The 23,625-nt window shown below is 37.9% G+C and overlaps 1 protein-coding gene across 1 annotated transcript in view; it reads left to right on the top strand.

Moving 5' to 3' along the window:
* The window catches only part of RIMS1 (regulating synaptic membrane exocytosis 1), a 319,930-nt gene extending 297,027 nt beyond the window's left edge, over positions 1-22,903 (top strand). Inside the window, 6 exon segments of the mRNA XM_050315904.1 lie at positions 11,327-11,421; positions 11,423-11,469; positions 16,534-16,646; positions 18,968-19,069; positions 20,151-20,290; positions 20,669-22,903. Of these exon segments, the coding sequence (XP_050171861.1) occupies positions 11,327-11,421; positions 11,423-11,469; positions 16,534-16,646; positions 18,968-19,069; positions 20,151-20,290; positions 20,669-20,887 (716 nt within the window). The 3' untranslated portion in view covers positions 20,888-22,903.
* Positions 22,904-23,625: the final 722 nt, after the last annotated feature.

Below are 23,625 nucleotides of genomic sequence, written 5' to 3'. Positions count from 1 at the left end.
ACAGTCACAATAAAAAAATATTACTTTGTAATAAAAATTTAGTGTAATTTACCAGGGAAAACACAGAACAACTCTTCCCATATTGGTACGCTTTTTGCCTCATGTCCATTGACTGTTGTTTCATCTGCTTTCCCTTTGAGAAAGGCAAGTGCTTCCTTGCTAAGCAAAGTTTGTAATCCAGAGAGGAGAATGAGAAATGAGTGGCCATAGGGACCTGCAAAAATAGCCTGGAATCATCTTTGATGACAAAATACAAGGTGTTACAGAAAATCCTGCTCTCACATTGCTCCCTGCCTTGCCCAGACATTAAAGCAATAGTGATGCTGCAACAGGTTTTTTGTGGTGGTGTCTGTCTGTGGCACGGTTGAACTTTTACATCTTGTTAGTAGTGTTTTCCTCTATCCATATTTGATAATGGACATAAACCAGCAATACCAGATGCAAAACTTTGCATGTCGTAGCAGAGCTGGGCTGGAGCATTCATTTGGGAAGTCTGGCTGAATGATCTATCTCTAAAAAGTCTTTGTGTGCAGTTGTCCACTTTCAATAATATAAACACAAAGGGAACAATTATATCTTAGTTATGCAGTGTTTATCCAGCGCAGATCCACTGCCCGAGTCTGTAGGTGTTTTTGCATACTGACTGATGTAACTAATGCAAATCAGTCTGAGTGTAATGCCACAAACAGCTGTTTTAAAACAGAAACGATCAGTGACTGTCACTATCAGTACTTACCTGACTGAACTACTACTGTGAATAAAAAGCTGATTCAAAAGATAAATTTTGCATCAGGACCACCATTAGCTGGACTTGAACTCTAGCTGACCAAAAGAAGGAGCTTCTCCTGAGTTTTTAGCTTCCCTTGTAGCAGGCTGACCTCAAACGTGAGAGGTGTGTCTGTATGTCATCACAACATAGCTGGCTTGGGACTTTAGGTAGTCACATTTTTGAGAAATTCAAAAGCAAAGTAAACCTTAGCATAGGTACTTTGGCTGAAGAAGAGCATGGGTGTATTTTACTGTAGCTGAAACTTCAGTGGGATCACTGACAGTGATACAAGGGGCAGCAGTGCAAACAAGTTTGCAAAAAGAAAGTGTAAAATTTTGTTTAAATTTGTAGAAAGTTTAAAGGAAAGTTTGTTTGAGGTGTGGTACTTTGGAGGCTGCCCAGAAAAATTTATTCTGTAGAAAGTGTGAGGCTAATATTTCAGGATGCAGTGGTGAAGAAACAAGCCAAGTTTTTGGTCAGCCTTTCTGTTACAGATCCAGAAGAGAAAGTCAAACAGTTTTAATCCTGGAAAGGGGGTTTGATCATACAAGTAAGAAATATAAGAAATTATTTTTCCTGGAACTAGGAGGAGTATAAAGGAGGAAAGGTGTGACTGAAGTCAGGGATTTCTTTTTTTCTTTTATTTCAGCTTTAAACTTCTTTTGAGTTTCCCTGAGCAAGAACCTGAGTGGGAGGGAACTTCTGTACACTTGACATGAGTGCAGCACTTTGTGTAAAACTGCTCAGCATGGCAGGCTGGTCCTGGAACCTTTGCCATGCACATGCTGAGGGCACGTCTTAGAGGGTGACATGCATCCATTAGCAACTACCAAAATCAGCTTTTCATTCCTGCCATGGCATTGTACTTATCTATGGAAGACAAGTCTTTCTATTAATTGTATTCTGCTTTTTTAATGTAACATGCACTATGAGAGAATTGAATACCATACATGAATACATGAATATGTATTTTTTAAAAAGATGATAAGCCATCCTCTCTGTGGTTTTCTGAGCATCATTTCTATATATGTCAGGAAGATACAGACTACTTCAATCATTGCACTACATAGGAAATCTATGCCTAAACAATGAAAATAGGTGGACATCTGAGCATTGGAGCAACATAAGATACACTGCATCACTACTGCAGAGGGCTTTGAGTTTGTCACCTCTACAGTATTTGCAATCATAAATCCTGCTATGTATTTATTAGCTGAAATGAATAATATAATTTGTAGCATTTTTCTCCTTGATTGCTTTAAATAATCAGAACTTTACCATAACTTGAAGATCTACTGAGCATAAATTTATTATGCATGGTAATTTTTTTTCCCTGTTATAATCCTGTTTAAAATAGTTCTCTTCTTTTTGCTTGACAAATGTTGAGTCATTTCCTTTCTCCTTTCTCCTTTCTATCTTTAATCACCCTGATATCAAAATTTCACTATGTACCTTAGGTTGGGTACCTCCTTTCTTTGTAAGAGCAAGTGAGAGAAAGCACACTGGTCCTGCACATTGGTCCCTACAATTTTGAATGCCAAGTTAATAAAGATGTGTTTAATTAATTGATTCTTAAATAATTGCAAAAGGAAAGCATAATACATTTTCAGAATGGAACATTAGAAAAATTAAAAAACTTGACATGGAAACACACATGGCAAAGTTTGTTTCCTCAAAAGAAAGATTAAAGATGAAAAGACTAATTAAAAAATGAAATTCTGTTCTTAAAATGCACATCATCATTTTGGAGGCAGTGAAACTTTAACCCTGTTGTGTTCGAGTCCCTCTAGGACAGTAACATCATTTAGACTTTTCTGTAGTGTAACTGTAATTTAGTAGCTAATGCTAATTTGATGCTTTCTCAGGGTTGCAAAGTTTCAGGTGTGTTTGTACCAAAATTCATGCAAAATGAGTCAAAATCACCAGGACAGAGAAATGTGTTCCTGTGTTTATCTGACTCTCCTCATCAAGTTCCAAACAGCAGCATTAAAAAAATGCGTCTACCAAAGTTGCCAAGAATATTTTGAGCTCTTTTCTGCTTGCACACATTGCTGACTGAATTTCTTAACCTTTTGGCAATATATTATGAAGTGCTAGCTGGCAGGTAGTTCAGTACTTTTTTTCGCTGCAAGGCCTTATAATGTAATCACAGTTGTAAAAGGAACTTGTGAGTGAAACAACTTGATCATTCCTCGCTGTGCTGCGGTGCCAAGTGGCTACAGGATAAGCAGGGAGAGGCAGCACCGGGACCCCAAAGATTTATTCTACTCAGAAACAGCACAGGTTATTTAAACAAAGGTGAAGTTTCTTTAGTTGCTGGCTGCTTGCTAAGGATTATATGATAGCCAATGTTTAAATTTGCTTAAACTAAAGGTAAGGCTGTATTTTCTGTGTGTTATTGTGATGAACCTACTCATGAGTCTGATTTTTCACAATGTACCATAATCTGTGGTTATACCTTTGCAATGCTACAGTCACTAAGGAAAAATCTGAGTCGGTGTGATACTTCTTTGATCTGATTCATTAGAAATGATCTCTCAAAGGCAGGTTAGTAACATTTTTAAAGGGAAATGTGATATCCGCCTGGGAGGTGCTGGTAAAATGAAATTTGAAGGGCTTGAAAGTTACAGTCAGAGCAAATCAAACTACAGAAAAGATAGAGCATTTTCAGATCAATTCACAGGTTGGTAATTGTGACAAAAAGGAAGGGACTGTTTCTGAATCTGTATTGTCTCCTGATTTGTATTCTGTGCCATTAAGTTAAGGTTGAGCTATTATTCAGAAACTTTTCAACTGTACAAAAAGATATGTAACATCTTTTTACTAGAAGATACTTTGGCACCCATGTTTTTGCCAGTGTTTCAATTTACAGGTTTTTTTCAGAGATTATTAAAATAATTAGACTTTGGATTGCCATTTTGTAGAGTACATAGGTCTCAGGAAACTTTGCGAAGATGCATAGCAATAGGGAGCTTTTATCAGTGATGTCTTATAAATTGTCTCATTGGTGATATCATCTTGTAAAATATCATCTTTTAGTAGTCATACTGTTATTTTATGTTTTTAATAATAAATACTAAAGTATTTGTAATTGTGAAGACTTACTTAAAAACAGTCTCAAATTTACTAAGATTGTTATGGCTGCCTATATCCAAAAAAGGCATCAAGTTACTTAAATATGTATAAACTCCTAATGAAATGAAATGCTGGTTTAGTTTATGGGAAGAATCTTTCTATGTTTTTTCTGCCTTGCATTTTGTTTCCCTTCCTGTATGAACTGCACGCTGTGTCCCAGCACCCTTTCATCGGACAAATGTTATTTCTATACTATGTGTCAGTTCTCTTCTAAGGGTTAACTGGTAATAAGCAATTCTTATAGGGCTGTGTTTTTATGGAAAAATGTTACTGTTGAAGTGCAAACAGCTCTTCTGAACTTCTTATTTTCTTCTGTCTTGCGTTCTCCTCCAGTCTAACAAAAAGAGCAAAGAGTATGTGAGAAAGTGAGTGCTTGATATTTTATAAACTGTTTATGTAGTAAATAATTTGCTGGAAACATGACTATGTTGTTTTACTAATTGAATGTCACTGGAAGAGGCTTTAAGAGTTAAAGAATATGGCATGTAGATCTATTATCAGTTTCACAGAGATGTTCTGCTTTTATATAGTTCTTTATGTATGTGTGAACAGGATAATTAATATGCTTTAATTTCTGTATGTTTATAAAGCACGCTTCGCACAATCCCAGCAGTAAAAACTCATTGCTATATATCATCTTTGATTGCCTCATTTTGGCTGACACAGTGGCTCTTTTCTCTTCATTGCAAGTATGTGAACAAAACTATTAATCTTTATAAAGTAATTTCAGAATCCATAACTGATCTTTTTCTGACCAGATACCCTTGTTTTTCCTTAGCATACTTGTGTACTAGTTAGACACAGGTTTTCTTTCCTAACATGAAAAGATCATAACTATCAGGATAAATGTATAAAAACATGTTTGTTTTTACTTTTAGGGGGGGGGGGTGGGTTTGTTTTGGGGTTTTTTTTATGAAATATGTCTAAGACCATCTTTCCTACAGCAGATATGATTTGTAAAAGCAGTTGCTCAAAGTTTTGAGGCCATTGTCAGGTAGTAAATAATGACCTGATTTCCAGTTCTTGTTTACTTTTGTTTTGAGCATGGAGATATTCCTGTCATTTGTTCTCAAAGTGCTACTTCAGCTTCATGCAAGTCACTAGGAGCTGTTGGATAAGTAAAATTACTTCCCTTTGAAATCTAAAACTGTTAAGAGTCTGAATCTGCAACTTTGCTTTTCAGTGAAAAATACATTCAAAAGCTGATGTTCTGCAGTACGCTGGCTAAAATGTCATCAAATCGTTAATACAACCATTAATAGAACTTCACTGAAGTCTCCTTTTGTTAAGATTGGTGCTTTTTGTTCCTTTGCTCTATGTATGTCAGAAAAAAATATTGTTTGTATTAATGGACTAATTGCATTATCAATTTTTGTTATTTTCCAAAAATATCTATTGGGAATGAAAGTGTTTTGCCAGTTGTGAGATCGTTTTTTCCAAAATTCTGATAAAATTTCTACTCGATAAATTATCCCTGCTGAAAAGGTGAATATTCTTTCTATCAGGTTTTGTTATTTATATTAGTATAAATGTTGTTTGTGGATTTGTTTTAATAGATAGAAATGGGAAGTATGTGATAGTTTATATTTGGATTTTAAACTTCAGGATCTAACACCACAAAATATAAACAACATTCTCCTTTCTTTGAATATGTTTTGTGACAGTTGGAAGAAACATTTAAAAGACCATTAATTCAATATTCCATGTCTTTTTATAAACAACATTATATTCAGGAGAGTATAGCACAATACACAGAATGGAAAATGCATGGGAGTGTTGCAGAATATAAAGTCTAGAAAGATTTGTATTTAAATGTCATATTTTTTACTATTTATCTCTGTCCATAGTCACTATGTAGTTTCAGCCCTAGAGATCAATCTGCTGCTGAGTTCATATGAAAGATGTGCACATATACAAAAAACAAATGTTCTTTGAACCATTTCTTCTTTTGTTTTTCCATGTGTTTTGGGATTATAAGCCAAGGGGCACTTTGTCAAATATGTGTAAATATATTTGTAAATATATTATATTGTTGTTTAAAAGTGCTACATGCAAAGTGAGAGGGATGCTGCAGAACTTGTAACTCAGTAGGTCTCCAAGCATTTCACGTTGTAAAAATCGCTAACACATCAGAAAGGACCAGAAGAAAATGTTCCCCTTGGCTTTTCTTTTTATGGTTCTTTGAATTGAGGTTGACCCTTACTATTGCAGCTGGTATAACCTTGTTGGTGTCTCACAGTCAGTGTGCAAACCAACCACATGGTCACAGTCCTGCCAGGTTTCAGTCATAGCTGGCTCAAAGCTTTTTGGCTTTCTTTGGATGCATGAGCATACTTGATACCATGAATAATTTGCCCTTGAGTCATGCAATGACATAGAGTATTATCACTCTTCTTAGGATTCCTTTCGTTGTGGATTTAGTAGTGGTGTATGCTTTGTTATCTGGTGTGTTCTTTTGAAATTATCATGAATTTTCCATACCGCATACCCAGGTACTGCATGTGTGCAAAATTGCTTCTTTTCTGTTGGTGCTAACCAGCTAGTTGCACTCAGGTATGATTCTGGGCAATGCTCATGGAAGGCACCTTTCCCTGTAGGCAGTACATAGAGGGTCATGACAGCATTTCCTTCTGCCCTACAGCAGTCTTTAACACTGTCCTATTGGCTAAGTTGCCAAGCTCATGTCCTTGCATATTCTTGTATTCTTATATTCTTGTCCCCTAGGCTTGACCAAAGACATGTAATAAGCACCTTGGCACCTTGCATAAAAGCCTTACTGCAGCAGCCCCTCTTGATATTTCAGACTTCCTAGACTGAAACAAGCAAAAAGTAATAGCTGACTCCAGGCACCACATGAAGCACAAAGGAAAAGCCAGGCAAATGGTGATGCCATGTGCAGTCATGCTAAGCAGAGGGCTGGGGCGGAAGGAATGTTCTTTCATTGTCCCCTCTGAATTGGATGCCTTGAGGTATCTAGCTAGCCTTGAGGTATCTCTAGTAGGACATCTTATATCTCTAGATACTATCACTGACCCATTCTCAATAATATAATTCTGTTGACAATAGTTCCTGGCTGCTATACTTGAAAGCAATTAGGAAGTACAGAAATTGGGGACACATCAATTGCATTGTAATTGCAAATGTAAGATAGTGCATGTTTGCTTTTTGCTCTGCTTGGTCTGTTAAGTTAATTTTGTCTAGGAAAACCAAAACTGGGGACTAGTTTCTTGTCAGACCAAAAAGGAATCACTATAGGCTACATTTATAATAAGTAGAGGGAAATAGCACATTGCACACACACATCAGTGTAGCAGGAATGCTACCACAAGCCTATTGATAAATTATACAATGTTTACAGGCTGTGTATATTTTGTAGCTGCAGGTGCCTGCTTTTTGATCCTTTGCCATCAATTATTAAATCTGCAAAAATGTTCATCACAGTTCCTCTGTTATAGCTTTTCTCTGGCTTGTACCCATTAAGCCAGGTGTTTCCATGTAATACATGCACATTGATCTGCATTCCTGCAAGCAGAAAGCCTTACACAACTGACACGGCAGACAGAAGCATACAGACCAAGTGGGAGTAAATTTTACCTCTGAATGGCATTCAGTATAGAGACTGCTTATCTTCAGTCTGCACAATAAATACAGTGTAATTTACACAGTGCAGGCAAATAACTGGAACGTATTTTAAAATTTAATTGTACATATCAAACTACTAAATATTGGAAGCCAGACCAAGCATTCTCCAGTAGATATCCAGATGAGCAGAAAAATCTTCTCAGGATATTATAGCATAGATATTGAACTTGAATATTTTATGAACCTGTGTTGTTCATATAAAGACAGCATTCCAAAGATATATGCAGAACTGTTAGATTAAAAGTAATGCAAGATGAAAATGAAAGTTTAAAAAAATGTATTATCAATATCAGGAGAAACACTGGTAGTTGGTTGGATCTTATATTTCATTATGCAGTCAAGGCAGGACTAGAAGTTGTACCCCAGAGTGAGTTCATGTTACTGGGGTGCCTACTGAGGTGCTCACTACTGAAGCAGTTCGCAACTCAGAGGTTGAGAACTAAGGTTGTTAAGGTTGCTAAGCACCCTTTTTCCTCCCAGAACTAGATTTTACTGAGAAGTTTGCAGGAGTACACTAACAAGATAAACTGGCTCTTTACTTTTTGTGATATAAGTGGACAGAAAATATATGAGATGCATAAAACTACTAAAACCTGTGCAACATATAATTTAGTTCTTAGTCATGGGCAAAAGCAATTCCCTCTATGCCATAAACTCATTGTAGTTTATCATTATGTTGGGTTACTTTTATGTTATATTTCTGATTGTACTGCAGAATATTAAGACTGAGATTATAAAATTTAATGTATAGGAGGACTCTAGTTTTCCCAGGAAACATTTTGGGTATTAGTAACAATTATAAGAGGACACAAAAGGATGCTTTCTAATCTTCAGTCTGAGGAAAAATGTTGATGTGAAAAGAAAAAGAAGTGGAACCAGCGCTGTAAAACAGAAAGCAGTGACGTGGAAAGTATTTGGAAAAAGACAACCTGTTACTTGCAGCACAGGGAGACAAAGTTTTGAACTTGCTTATGCCCACACACAAGAATTCCTACTTCATGGTCTGTGCATTTAAAATCGGTGGAGCAAAGAAGTGTGTTCAAGCAGCAATATTGATGTTATCCATGACAATGCAACATTACTTTAAAAAAAAAAAAATCCACTTGCTATTTTCAATCTCTACTGTTGCTCAAAGCCAAAATATTAGCTTTTTTAATTTAGTCAATGGATATTTTTAATAGTGACTATTTTTATGACAATGTTCATTATGTTGTCCCAACAGCCTGAGTCTAATCCCTAAGTTTCAGCACCCACCATGTTTTTCAGGTGGTCCAGAACAAGATCTCTTTACCAATTTGTACCATGCTGGTCTTGTAGCTAACTCTAGAATCTCATCATTTCCCTTTCCTGAGACCTGAATACTCACAAGCAACCTTATTCAGCTGAACACATTTCAGGCTCTGCCATATTAAATCCTTCCGGTTATGCTGCCTGATCTGGCTGGCTGCAGAAAAGAACATGAGGGTAAACCACATAATCTCACACACTTTGTAGGAGCAGATGGAAACAGAGGCACTTTCAGACTGGTCTTGGCAAGACAGAGAGAGAGAAGAAACAGTATTGGTGGGCAAATGCATGCCTGCAGAAAGTGTGAAACCTCCTTTGGAGTACAATGCTGTGTGTGGGTTATACTGTCTAGGCTGTCTTTTGATTAATTTTTGATATTCAGCCTACCTTTCAGTGTTGGTACGCTGAACACACTCTCTGTTTTCAAAGAGAAAGTTCAGGACAAAATGTAGCATTTGGTTTTCTACATATGGAGTCACTGAAGCTCCAGGAAATACCTTCCACACCTACACTGTGTAAGAGTGGAGCCTGGCCTGCCTGGTGTACCTTGCCTACCCTACTCTCCATTCCATTTAGCAGCACTGAATAATGTGTTTTAAGGTAACCAAGGACTGGGAATGTGGATGAGTTGCAGTGGTCCACAGGAAAACCTCAGAGCTGTTGGCCTCAGAAGGGAGTAAAGCATCTCTTCCTTTGTGGAAGTAACTGATCTGTTCCACTCACAGGCAGTTGTTTCTCTGTTTCTGGGTGGCCGTAGATAAACAGCCCTCATCCAGAAAGCTTAAGAGTGAAACCACAGTCTCTTTCACTGTGGTCATGTCCCCTCTGAGCCCAGTATACAAACTCTTTTGTTTTCACTTTGGCAATGTTTTCTATTTCTCTGCTAGCTTCAAAGAGGTTACTCTGGTAGCTGCATGGTGTGATTCCTCCTTGCCCTCCACCAGCTCTGCAGACCCAAAGTGCAAGGGGCACCTCTTCTCCATAACATGTTTAAACACCCTGAGCAATGGGCAGACCACGTGGGTGCCACCAAAGACTGAGTTTTATGTGATGAAACGTCAAGATCTTTCAGTTTCAAACATCAACAACGTCCCAGTTAAAGAGGAAGGTGAAAAACCTTTAAGAGAAATTCAGTCTCAAACATCAACAATGTCCCAGTTAAAGAGGAAGGTGAAAAACCTTTAAGAGCAATTCAGTTTCCTCAGCAGATGGAGATGGAAGAAACATTCACTTTTTCAGATATTCCCCAGAGCAGATGATGAAAAGGAAGTACAGACTTTGCAAAGAGCAAATGAAGGAGCACTGAAATGAAGAGGAAAACGCAGAAGAATGTTTTTACATGTACTTACATGAAACTTTGTCAAATTTACTAATTTCTGAAAGAAAGTAATGGTACCCATTGAGTTTTGAGTACCTATTTTGAACTAAATGAAAAAGAACAGGATACTGAGTTTGAAGACAACACATCTTATTACATCACATGGAGACTTTGATGAAAGTAATTTAGTTAAAGAATGTTCAGAACAACTATTGTCATCTAGAAGTATAATTTCTGCCATGCAACAGCAGAATTCACTGTAGATCAGCCATAATCTGAAAGGGACCTGTAAATGACTGGAAGCTCTCTTGCTCAAGGGAAATATGAAACCTTCCAGGTGGAAATCAAATTGCATTTTTAAGAATGTGGGATAGAAGCTTTTCCAAATGGAAATTCCCCAAGATTTACATTACTTTCTAGTGTTCAGTTGTAAGCCTGGATTGTGACTGCCCACAGGGGTTGTGGAGTCTCCCTCACTGGAGATATTCAAGAACTGTCTGGATGCCCCTGTGCCATGTGCTTTAGGAAGACTCTACTTGAGCAGGGATGTTAGACCAGATGACCCACATGTGGTCCCATCCATCTTTAACTTGTCTTTGATCTCCCAAACAAATTCTTCAACAGTTACTTCTGCTTGGGAAGTACTGAGCTCATAAGTTCTATAAAGTTCACTGTTTACTTTGAAGATGTTTTGTGGTGAAAAGTAAGATTTTGGCAAGTCAAAACACATTATTATATTTTTGATACTACGTATCTTGGTATTTAACATTTTTCTGTGGATTGTGTGAAGGTTTTTTTTCCTTTTTTTTTTTCTGTGAGAATTGTAACTTCTTTTGGAGTCACACAACCTAACTAACAAGGTGTCTAGAAGCACATTACTGGTTAGCAGACACTATCAGAACTGTCTACATTCCAACTGTGCAAATGTTATTAACAAGACATCTAGTTTCTAACAGTTTGCCGTAATGAAGATCTTCAAGTTGCAGCTCTTTTAAAGAGAAGCCATTTCCAGTTTGCAACCAGGAAAGAGAGATTGCTTTTTCAATCAGAATAGTCTTTTTATGTTATTAAATAGTAATGATCAAGTCAGACCACTGTTGGTGGGGGGAAACTACAAGGAAAGGCTTTTCTCTAAGTTGTCGTTCTAACTGTCTTTTCTTTTTCTCTGCTTTCAGAGGGTGGCAGCAAGAAGCTAAAGAGCACAATACAGAGAAGCACAGAAACAGGAATGGCAGCAGAGATGAGAAGTCGTATGGTTCGACAGCCAAGTCAGGGAATCCACTGACGGCAGCATAAATAGTTATAGTTCTGAGGGCAAGTAAGTGGCATTAAAAATATCAGTAATATAGGAGACGTTTCTAATGAAGAAATTTCTTTCCCAAGTTGCTTGGGATGTCCCAAGCTCTAGCTGAAGGGGATGGCTCTGTGTACAGGTTCTTCCTCTTGAAACGTTTGAAAAATTGCACTATTTTAGGCACATAACATAAATTTCCTGGAAACTGGAATCAAGAGAGGACTTCTTAAGAACTCTTATTTTCCCAGTCATCCAGTGAGGCATTTTGTTCATCAAAAGGCAACTAAATTCAGACTGCATTATTTGAAGCAAAACATAGGGGTACTTAAAGTTATGTTTGGATTACCTCAGAGTTAAACTTCAGACATCATATGTGAATCCCTGTGATATGAAACTCTGTTCAGTAATACTGTATACAAAGAAAGTTTAGTTTGAACTTGGTCCAAGTCTCTTATTGAGAATTGTAAATGCAAAGTCTAGCTGCCCCATCAGCTAAGTCAGGCAGACAGCTGTGGGGAATGGGGCAGCTGTTTTCATTCACTGCAAAACAACTCAACATGTAGGAAAGGAGAACAAAGACAGTTCTGACATGAAAGAGTGCATGAATACTCCAACCTCCTCACAGTTCTCAGTGGGACTCTACCGTGTGTGCCAATGCACAGATATCACTAGGGAATTCTTAGAAAATGAATCCCCATAAAAAGTGAAAATAGGGGTAAGCAAATGCCTATAGACCCTATATACCTGGAAACAAAATGAGAGATTTGGACTTCTTTGGTTGCATCTTTTTATGTGCTTACTGTGTTACCACAATTGCTATTGCACACTATGAGGCACAAAGACCCAAGGCTGATGTGATGGTGGCAAGCATCTGTGGAAAGCTGCATCCATCACTGACCATCCTAAGTTTTTTACAACACTGCAACAGGTTGCCCAGAGAAGTTCTGGATTGGCTCATCATTGGAAATATTCACTGCCAGGCTGGATGGGCTTTTGAGTCACCTGATCTAGTGAAAGATGTCCTTGAGCATTGCAGAGGAATCAAAACTAGATGATTTTTAAGGTCCCTTCCAATTCTAACCATTCTGTGATTCTGTGATAATATTAAGAATTTTAAGAGCCACATAAGAAAAACAGGTTACCTCATGAATAATTCAAAACCAAATCAGAGAAGGATCAAGTGAAGGATGAGGGACCAGTTTTTGGCATTATGATTCCTTGATAGGGCATTACTTTTACCCTTTCAACACTCAATCCTGCCTTTGTCTCTCTATGCTGGAGTGTCAATCTGTAAGGCATCAGTCTCTCGCCTTGGTGACAAAGGGCCCAAAAAACTGGACCCTGCTAAGGAGGAGCTGCGGGAGCCCGTTTTCCTGATTAGCAGTGGAGAGGAGAGGTGGGAGCCCAGCACTATGGGTGAGGAAATTTTTAGGGGGACAGCTAAATCTTTTGTTCCACCTCCATTGTGTGTAAACAGATTTGGCAAGGGTAGGGCAGATTTGGCAAGGCCAAGGTCTGGATCTGGAGGTCACAGCAGGCATCTGGAGGACAGAAAGGTAGAGCCTTAAACTGTTGATTTCAGAATCAGCCTCTGAGTAAGGCAGTGAGGAGAGCAAGCCTGGTAAGTAAACAGAGTGCTTGCATTTTACTGGGACAAATTGCAGGCTGGGTGTACGTAGTGGGACTTGGTTTCAAAATTATCCTTTAGAACTAGGCACATCTTCCAGCTATCATAAGTTGGTAGTCACACTATCTGCATTTCATGTCTTGTTTCTGCCTCCTCAACACCTGTGCGTGCTCCCCATCTCTTGCTGCACTAGCATCAGCTCTGCCTCTGATAATTCTCCTTACCTCTCAGATTTCTCATGCAATAGCTACATGTTTGTCCTGCTTCTTTGACCCATTCTTTTGGCACCCTAACTTTTCACTATCTTTTGGTTTGATAGTTACCAGTTCTTCTGGTTGATTCCTGATTCTCAGTATACCTCAGCTTTATTTCATGACTCCAAACACACTTTGTACTTCACCTTAGCCTTAAGGATTGTTCTCCCTGACCTCCACATCTCTATTCCAATCTCCTGCAAGACTAAAGAAATGGTGAGTTCAGTGAAGTGAGAACACCACTGATATCTAACAGTGACTCTGAAGGGGAAGCCTGGAAGAATGGGTCAAAGGAGGCAGAAAACAAAACTCAGGTGAAAAAGTTAAATATATCTCGCTGAAATGAGAGAAGAGAAACATTCCTTAAACAGCACACACATAATACCATAGTCAAAAGGGATGCCAGAGGGTTGCACTTTCTGTTTTAGAAAACCTCTGTGAAGTCTTCTGTTCTTCTGTGATTCTGTGATTTAGCTATGGATCAAATCCTCAGTTGCTTTCAAATTTGCATGAGTTCTATAGAATAATGTTAGTTTACAGGAGCTCTGGGTTTAGATTACAGTGAAAGAATAAAGTTAAATGGTAAGAAAGATGACCAAAGTTTCTACTGTTTAATTACTTCCCCAACATTGCATCACTGGCTTATTTGTAGAACATGAGTTGGCCACAATCTCAGTGGAGGGGAAGCCGCATAGCTCTGTTACATAATCAGGGTGCAGGCACTGTGCCACCTGATGCTAAAATCATCTCCCTCTATCCCTCCTCTGGGCTTATTTTTTTAACATTAGAAGGGTCAGCTTTAACTTCAGATGTTATGTCTGGTGTGAACATTGAATCAGCTGTTTGACAGCACCTTGTATTCAGAATAGTGGAGCCGTTTGCAACATTTTGCAACATTTTTTTCTCTCTTGTGAAATTCCCATCAAAATCAGTGAGATCTTGACTTTGTGTTTTGAGTAGTGTTTTTCCTGAAGTTCACTCTTGACTTTACTGTAGGCAGATACTGATGAAAATTAGGAAGTGCTTATGTTAAGCTGGCACAGGTTTCTTTTCCTTCTTTGTGCGTGTGACCCTGACTTTACTTCCAGGGTCACATCACATCATTTATTGACAGTAACATGCCTTATGCTGCTTTTCCTAAGACCAATCAACTATGTAGCTCAGCTATCCCTACAGTAGGTACCCCAGGTACTTGCTTGTCCATAAACTGGAGTTTAATGAACTAGAATTAATATACATTGAGATGACTGTGTACTTCTCAACCTTCATTATTATATGTCTAGCTGGACATGTGGTCTCAAGTGAATATTTCCAGTGTTAGTCAGTGTGTGGCAAAATGTGACACATCTTGGGAAAAAAGCCAAAAAACAAGCAAGAAACTTTTCACAACAGAAGCAGGAGTGAAGGGATAATGACACTGGGGTGAGAAGCAGATTGTGTCCTGTCAGAAGGGCTGGACTTGAAGCTGCATCTCAAGGTTAAGTGAGTGCAGTGAGTGCTCAAAGTGGTGGGCTGATGGTTGAACTGGAGACCTTGAGATTCTTTTCCTCCTCCATCTAAAGAAACCCTATTTAAAAAAAAAAAAAAAAAAAAAGGAGAGAGATTTTAAAACTAAACTTTTGGAAAAACAGAGTTTTCTAACGAAATGCACTGTACCAAGGGAAGGGTATGAAAATGTGTCAGAGGAGGTTTAGATTGGACATTAGGAAAAAGTTCTTCACACAGAGGATGGTTGGGCACTGGAACAGGCTCACCAGAGAAGTGGTCACAGCACCAACCCTGACAGAGTCCAAGAAGCATTTGAACAATAATCTTGGGTGCATGGTGTGACTCGTGGGGCTGTCTTGTTCAGGGCCAGGAGCTGGACTTTAATAATCCTTGTGGGTCCCTTTCAACTCAGGATATTCTATGATTCTATGATATTTTCTGGCCAACTTTTGTCACAGATAATCTATACATTTATGCAGACATAGTAAGAGCAGTTAGTCTTCAAGAGAGAAATGGGCTTTTTCTAGACAACTTATGGGTTTGTAAAAAGCTTTCAGTGTGAATTGAATGGCTGGAGCACATTAGGCTGGAGCCTGATGTGAAGAAATCAAAGCTTTTCACGCTATGTGTTATTAGGAATTTTTTTATTATTTATTGCAGTCTATTAGGGAATTTGCTTTGAAGAAGATGCAGATAGAGAGTGGTGGATGGCCTGCTGGGTAAGATGTTATCTAGACTTGGTTCAAAGTCTGTTCCTTTATTCCTCATAATTGTGATGAGGAAGTCAAAGATGAGTCTTCCCACCATGGATCATTCTTTCTCTCTCTCTTTTTTTTGTTTTTGTTTTTGTTTGTTTGTTTGTTCATTCTTTCTTGGTTTTTTCATTTGTTTGTTCGTTTTTTTCTTGTGTTATTGTTTGAAGGCTCTGTCTCTAATAAAAATAGAGTGGAGATTCTGGAATATAAGAACGTAGCTTGGAAAGGCATATATCATAGCATCATAGAATAGATTGAGTTGGAAGGGACCTGTAAAGATCTAGTCCAACCCCTCCCCACCCTCAGCAGGGACATCTTCAACTGCACGAGGTTGCTTAAAGCCCCGTCTAACATGGCCTTTAATGTTTCCATATATTCTGTGCCTATGTATTACAGTTCAGTTTGTATCTTGAAAGAGGGGTGGGTGCCAACTGTAGATCCAGATTTGTCTACCAGAATATTTTGGCTGGCCAGTGATATGAGGTTTAACTCTAATTAACAATAGTACTACGTGCCAGTTTACTGCTTCATTAAACAGCTGCAGCAATCAGATTAATTTAGTGTATACATCTTGTTTTCCTGTTTGCTCTAACTGATGCAGGTGGGGTTTGGATCTAAGTCAGTCAAACATTCAAGAATGAAGGACAACCTATTAAATTTCTTGCAGCTTTTATGTTTTCTTATACAAGGTCACTCACAGTTTATTCACTTGTCAGACTCTTCACTGCTCCTGGAGAACTACTTAGCAAGACCTGTTTTATGCACTGCTTTTGGTCCATGTGCAGAATTTCACTACACTGCTTGGAGTCCATGGTAAACAGCTCATTCCTGATGGTGCAGAATGACTTGTGGTTGTGCATCCTGACCTGCTTGCCTTGTATCAGTAATACTTTTGAGGTAAATACTGTAAGACAATAGAAATTAATCCTGATCTTATGCTTAACCAGCTTTTATTTTGTTTCAGCTTAATATTTCCTGGAGTACGGCTGGGCGCTGACAGTCAGTTTAGTGATTTCCTTGATGGACTTGGACCTGCACAGTTAGTAGGCCGACAAACACTGGCAACCCCTGCCATGGGTAAGAATAATATGTTCTCCTCTGTTAAAGGACTAATAAGACAATTAACTAAGGCACACACTGCCAGACTACCACACCAAAAAGACTTTTACAAAGTGTCTTCCTTCACTGTAAACATGAAGGTCCTACTTGCAGTGACTGGTGTTTCTAGCACGCTAGCATCAGAAGTGGGCTGAGAAACAATATTTGCTCCATTTAAGGTGTTGTCTGTCTTATTTACCATTTGAATATAGGGGTTTTACTTCCCGCTCAGAATTACTGTGGTTTCTCCAAAAGTGGCTCGCTGCAAAATCTCAGCTGTCCAGAATTTATATTCACTTGACACAGATTATATTGCATATAACAGAGGGTTTCTGGCCAAACTGCAATTTGCGTTTTCCAAGTTCATCTAATCCCAGAATGTGAAACTTCTGCCCACATTTGCAATGCCTGTTTATCAGTCGCTGATAGAGCCAGCGTTTGCCATGAGAGACACAAAGTCGTTTTCTACAACAGCTGCCTGGGACTACCTGTGATCTTCTCTATGTTACAGACCTGTCTGTAATTTCTTGTAGTAGCATTAGCTGTATCTTCTTTGTATGAACAGAGTGGGAGTTGTACAAGGAGTGCAACAATGCAGGGCTGTGCAGGTCTGTGTAAGTATCTTTGGAAAGGCTTGGGGTTTTTTGTTGTTTTTTGCTTATATATATGAGCAGTTCTTAGGCAGGCATCAGGATGCTGAGTGAGGAGTCCTTGATCCATCAGTGTAATGATACTCCTCCTGCTGGAAATTATCAGTGGCCAGTGCTTCAGTGCAACTGTCTTGGGAAAATCAGCTTTAGGAAGGGCTACTGAGACACATGAAATAGGAGAGAGAAACAGAAAGAAAAATTGTGGAAGAGAGTTTTTTCTTCCCAACTCATTAGAAGAAGGAAAACTATCCTGACAATTCTCTGAGTACCCTCTAAGGCAAGACTTGCTGTATAAATCCAAATGACTGCTACTAAACCATTAATAATCACCAAATTTATTAAATTAATATTTTCATTGTTATTTTGAAAGAAAATATATTTGTGAGACTGTTCGCCCAAAGTTTGCCTAAGTGGCTTTATTGGTATGAATGTAAGGGTCTAGATTTCTTCTGTCTTTTTATTTTAATCTGACTTTCTGCAGATAACACATTTATTTTAAATTCTTAGAACTACTTTATTTACTAAAGGCTCAAGTTTTGCCCCTCCCAAAAACACTTCATCATGCTTGTTAACAATTTTCAGAATACCTTCTCTGTGGTATCCTTTCACAAGTGACAATTTGAAAATGTTTGTATTATTGCTCCCCCTTCTGGTTCCCTGACGCATGTTTTATTTTGGATATGCGATGCAGAGATGTGCTCTTAAAAAAGTCTTGTTGCAATTTTCCTCACCTGTTTTTAGTAACAGAGAGCTGTGTTTTATCAAGTAAATTTTGATTGAAAAAAAAATTCCTGCTACTCTGTCACACTTCACATCCCAAGGTATAAATACTGCTTTAATATGCTGTTAGAGAAACATGTGAAAATCTCATGCCCAGTTAATTTCAAAATGCTGTTTCTCTAAATCCAGACCCCAATTTCTGTAGTTTTGGACTATCTATTTGTGAGGGTTCTTTTTAGAAAATCAAAGTTTACATGTCAAATATATACATATTTATGTGTTTCATGGATGTAGATAATTTATTTACCCAAGTGTCACGTAGCTACCTGTGTCATACTATGCATTTTTTATTCTAAGTGGCCTGTTAGATTTCTACCCAGCTGATTCCATGACATGTGAAACCACAGAGACATAATGCCTTGAGCATCAACTCATAGTTGACTTCCCTTGTACTTTATTGGTCTAGATCAGAACAGTGCTTGGTCTCAGACTAAGCAGTTTCCATTTTTTTCTGCAGGAGATGTCATTTGTCAAAACTCAGGTAGGAAAATGAGTTTGGCTATTTAGAAACAAAAGCAGTTTATTTTTTTAACATGCTGCAATTTTATTCTCACCAAAAATGGGGGTGTGAAATATTGATAAAAACAGGAACATTGTCACCCCTGTGCTCATTGGAGACTTTTGAAGAAAAAACACCTCTTTTGGTCAGGTATAAACTGTACACCAAGAGAGGGCACCATAGTCCCTAAGTATATATCATTTAGTCCTTGGTTAAGGACAGAGAAGTTGAAGGAATCAGGAGGAGAGGCAACAAGCACAATAAGGCAGAAGAATCATATCAAGCTAGTCTTTCTGTTTCTCATTCTTATATGCTATTTCCTGAGCTGTACTGCTTATCTAAAATGTGTACTTCCTTCTTCTCCTTCTCAGGTGACATCCAGATTGGAATGGTAGATAAAAAAGGCCAGTTAGAAGTAGAAGTCATTAGAGCCCGTGGCCTCACACAAAAACCTGGCTCCAAATCTACCCCAGGTATGGAAAAAAATAGACAGTATATGAACAGAAAACAGCAATATGAAATACACTAATGAACTGAGGATTGGAGATTTTTTGAGCTCCTTGTTAGCTGTGACTACATTTTCATTTGTTTGGTTTGCTTTTCAACAAGGAGTGTTTGTGTGGATATATCCTTGCTACCAATGTCTGCTTTTCACCACCTCACATCTGCCAGTTGCATGTCACCTTTCAAGGAATGATTTTCAGCAACTCAACATCTGTTCTGGAAGGAACATTTGCAGGAATATTTCTGGGTATCTTAGGCAAGTCTTATATCTAAGAGGGACTTTGTCAATATAGATGAGCCCCTTTGTGTTTGTTCTCCATGAAAAGAGATGATGAATGGATGAAAGTGCTTTGAACAAACAAACTAACAAACCCACATGCCAGGGTCTTCTGTACACAACAGTACTTCAAGAAGACATCAGCTTGTGCTAGTGTTAGTGTCAATAATTTGTATAATGAATGGGATTTAATATTGTATCATTTTATGAGGATATTTGTTGAAGTTTGAGTTATTTATAGAAATCTCTATTAGAGGAGATTTAGAATCAATACCACAAAGAGGTAACAATTGGAACAGTTGTTTTAGATAACATTTAGCCAAAATGGTTCTTTGCAACTTCTGTAGGAGCTGAAGATGAAATAGCAATTAATGTCTGTGTTATTGGAGTGGCAAAGTTTTAAATATATCTTTTGTTTTGAACTATCTCTGATGGTTCACCTTTAGGCATAATAGGGACTCCAGAATTGCTGTCAGTGACAGTTAATTCCTGGAAAAATAAAGTGGTTTTAAAATGACAGACATGAAGTGTAATTGTTGTCAGTAACATCTTACATCATTATATTCAAAGTTTATAAAAATTAAATTGATTTCTTATGGTCCATGTCATTTATTTTATTAATATAATTGTATTCAAATTACACAACCGTGAAGATACAGTGAAGATAACGCTTGTCATTTTCTTTCTACTCAGTTTCCTTTTAAGGCATTTGTCTTGCATCTCAGATGTGCACTGTAAGTCCAAATATAACATTCATAATGTTCTGTTTGCAGCTCCATATGTCAAAGTGTATTTACTGGAAAACGGAGCATGCATAGCTAAGAAGAAGACAAGAATTGCAAGGAAGACCCTTGATCCTTTGTACCAACAGACACTGGTTTTTGAAGAAAGTCCACAGGGTAAAGTCCTTCAGGTCAGTTGCTTCTTAACCCCATTTTAGGCAGTCATTTGAAGAAGCACTTGCATGTTTACTTAAATTTAACCAGTGTGCATAAACCCATTCCAACTCATAAGCATTTAATTTTATAAATACCAGCAAACACATCCTTGTGACTGGTGGTTTCAGACTTGCAAAATGTTGGACTATGAGACATTTTTGTTGCGTCTCACTGCTGTCCTGCCATAAGGTTTTCCCACAAAGGGGAAGCGATCATTCACCCTTGAGAGTAACATTTTCCTTATGCTACACATTATAGCAGGAGTGCACCTATATAAGCATGGTGTAAGTACATAATCCCATATAAACACGGATTTGGGGACAATGCTGAACCTTAATTTTATGTTCTTCCAGGTAATAGTCTGGGGAGACTATGGCCGAATGGACCACAAATGCTTCATGGGAGTTGCCCAGATCCTTCTGGAGGAGCTAGACCTGTCCAGTGTGGTAATAGGCTGGTATAAATTATTTCCACCTTCATCGCTAGTGGATCCAACATTGACTCCCCTGACACGCAGGGCTTCCCAGTCATCTCTGGAAAGTTCAACTGGGCCTCCCTGCATTAGATCGTAGTAGCAGGTGCTGTCTAATAAAAACATCACCCAGGATAACAATTGGAACCAGATATTCACATAATCAAAAAACACTGTTGGAGAGAGACAATCACTTCTGTTTTTACTTGTAGTAGTTATCCAAACATATGTCTGTTTGTTAAGAGATAGCTTAAATTGACAGAACAAAGGTATATCACATACAGCTAATCTCTTAGCGGCTCTCACTGATGCTTATAATGATCAAAGAAAAAAAAAAAAAGAAAAAAAGAAAAGAAAAAAGAAGGGGACTTTTAGATTTGATCTAAGTCAAAGATGACCCAAACTGGAAGCTCTCACTCTGTTAACAATGTTGCATTTTTCACATTTTGACAGAGCCCTCAAGCAGTGTTACCTTCCTGGTGTTTCAACAGTTTTTCTGTACTTCACTTCCACTAGTTTTTTGCCACATGATTCTGCTAGTTTCGTAGAAGTCCTCACAATGCTAACAGAGACCCTTCCTTTCTTTTTCTAAACCAAACCAAAAAGGGCTGAAGCATATCTCTGTAAGCATCGTTAAAGTGTTCAACAGCCACAGTTACAATTTCAGCAAGTTCAAATCGTTTCTCGGTTCTGGTACTTACAAGTCTCTCACACGGGAACCCAGAACAAATGACCAATCTGAGTTATCTTCCTAAAAATAAATAATCATCACAGTGCCACTTTTTTCTTTGTAAAAAGCAGATATGTTTGCATTATATATATATAATAACTTTTATGTTTATGATGTTTTGCATGGAAGAATTTTGAAGAATTCTGCAACTACTGCTGGGGACTGGTATAAAGCAGCTTTAGTCTTAATTTTGACATTGAATATGTTACTGGTAATGCAATTTTCCTCCTAGAAATGGAGAGGAAATACTTACGTTTCTGTGTATAAATGTATATTTGACTTCCCAAAATGTTGACCAGGAATGAATTGAGCATATGACACTTTCAGCTGTACCCAGGCTTCTCTGATGTGTGTCGCTTCAGACGCACCTGTCTGCCCTGGATAGAGCATGGTATGAGTTGTTCAATGTTTCTCTGGAAATTCCAGTTGAAATATTCTGCACTTACTAATGTTTTTATCAAATTTTAGTTTACATTTCTTTGAGATTGATGCAAGCACAAGGCTTGATTTTTTAACGCAAGATATCTTACTTTTTGGAGAAAAAAAAAAAAAGTCAAATTTCAATTTGCTTTTTATTCATTTGAGTTCTTCTTGGCCTTGAAATCCCTTGTGATATTCTGTAAATGTGCGAAGAACTGCAGATTCCTGCAGGTGCATTGATATGTTTCCCCTCCTTTTACAGGCCATTCAATTTTGTGATCACAAAAATAGAGCAGCATGACTTGGAACTGTTCAAAGCTGCATGCACGTTTTGTAAAAAGAGATGACAAAGGTTATTTAATAATGTATGTTAGTTCCACATAGGCCAGCTTGTATGTTGCATGTACTTGTACAGTTTGCTCGTAATTACTATACTGAAGTAACCAAGAAATCTAAGCCATCCATTTTTCTTATAGACATTTTGCAGGTTTTAGCCAGGCTAGGTCTGTGGGTCTGGTGCTAAATGTCTATAGATGGACTTTATTTTTTACCCTATGGAAAACGTGATGTAGTACGGACCAAATTCCTTCTAATAACTATTTTGGTGTAGATTCCTACTGTGGGGCTGTAACACATGTAGAAACTGTGTACACACTAGGTTTTAATTCATAGACATACTGCCTGCACCAAGTGAACTATTTATTATTACTCAACACATGGGAATTATTCTGCCCATCTTTCCATAGGGCATAAATTGGTTACTGCTCGACCTGCTGAGCAGGAAGAACTCAAGCATTGGTGCACTACTACTAGATCCTGTTCTGTCTTAGTGGCCAAACACCAACTAGTTATAATTCAATAGTATCTTTCTATTTTGACCACTTGTCTTAACACTCCCCTGTGCTTTTAAATGAACTTCCAACTCATGTTATGTAAACATGTTTAATAAAATTTCCTTTTCATGTCCAGTGTAGTAGTTGTGCTCTCTGTATGTTCTAAGGTTCATCTGTGATTCTGCTTGCTGCAGGACTGTGTGAAATGTGTAAGGAACAGTAAAATGATAAGTAATTACTATGGTTCTTTTGATTGCTGTAATAGTATATGTTGAAATCTGGGGCCAAAAACTGAGGCCTGGTGAAAGTCATGTTTGGTTGGCTTCCTTTTCCCTGAGAAAGGAGCCAAATTGTGCTCTCATTACTTGAAGAAGGCAAATTGAAGTTAAAAAAAAAAAAAATTTAGCTGAATTACCATCTGGTGAAATCAAATCAGTTTGTTCTGGAGGAGAGATGCTGTGACTGCTTGCAGTAGGCCAGCAGGGCAATATGTATTAGAGCCAGACACCAGCTCTCCATTTGCTGTGTGTTGAGCCTTCAAGATGTGAGAACAACTACTGATCTTTGGCACTTTTTAAACCCATGAATACGCCCTATGTTATTATAGACAATGCTTTATAGACATTTACCTGAGAGCAGAATTTGGCACTAAATTTTACTAGAGAAGCAAAAATTATGTACTTTGTTTAATTTTTAGTTTTCCATGTCCCACAGATACCTGATCACAATTTAAAAATAACATAAAGACAGTATTGTCTCAATTTGAACACTTTTGTTTATTACTTTATTTAACTGAATACATGGTTAAGCTACTGAAAAAATGACTAATTAAACATGGTAAATCTCTGAACAAAA

The sequence above is a fragment of the Myiozetetes cayanensis genome, unplaced genomic scaffold (assembly GCF_022539395.1).
Source record: "Myiozetetes cayanensis isolate MyiCay16 unplaced genomic scaffold, myiCay2020 scf2-11, whole genome shotgun sequence".
NCBI lineage: Eukaryota > Metazoa > Chordata > Aves > Passeriformes > Tyrannidae > Myiozetetes > Myiozetetes cayanensis.
Note: the sequence above shows the minus strand (reverse complement) of the source record. Positions and strands in the feature narration are given on the sequence as shown.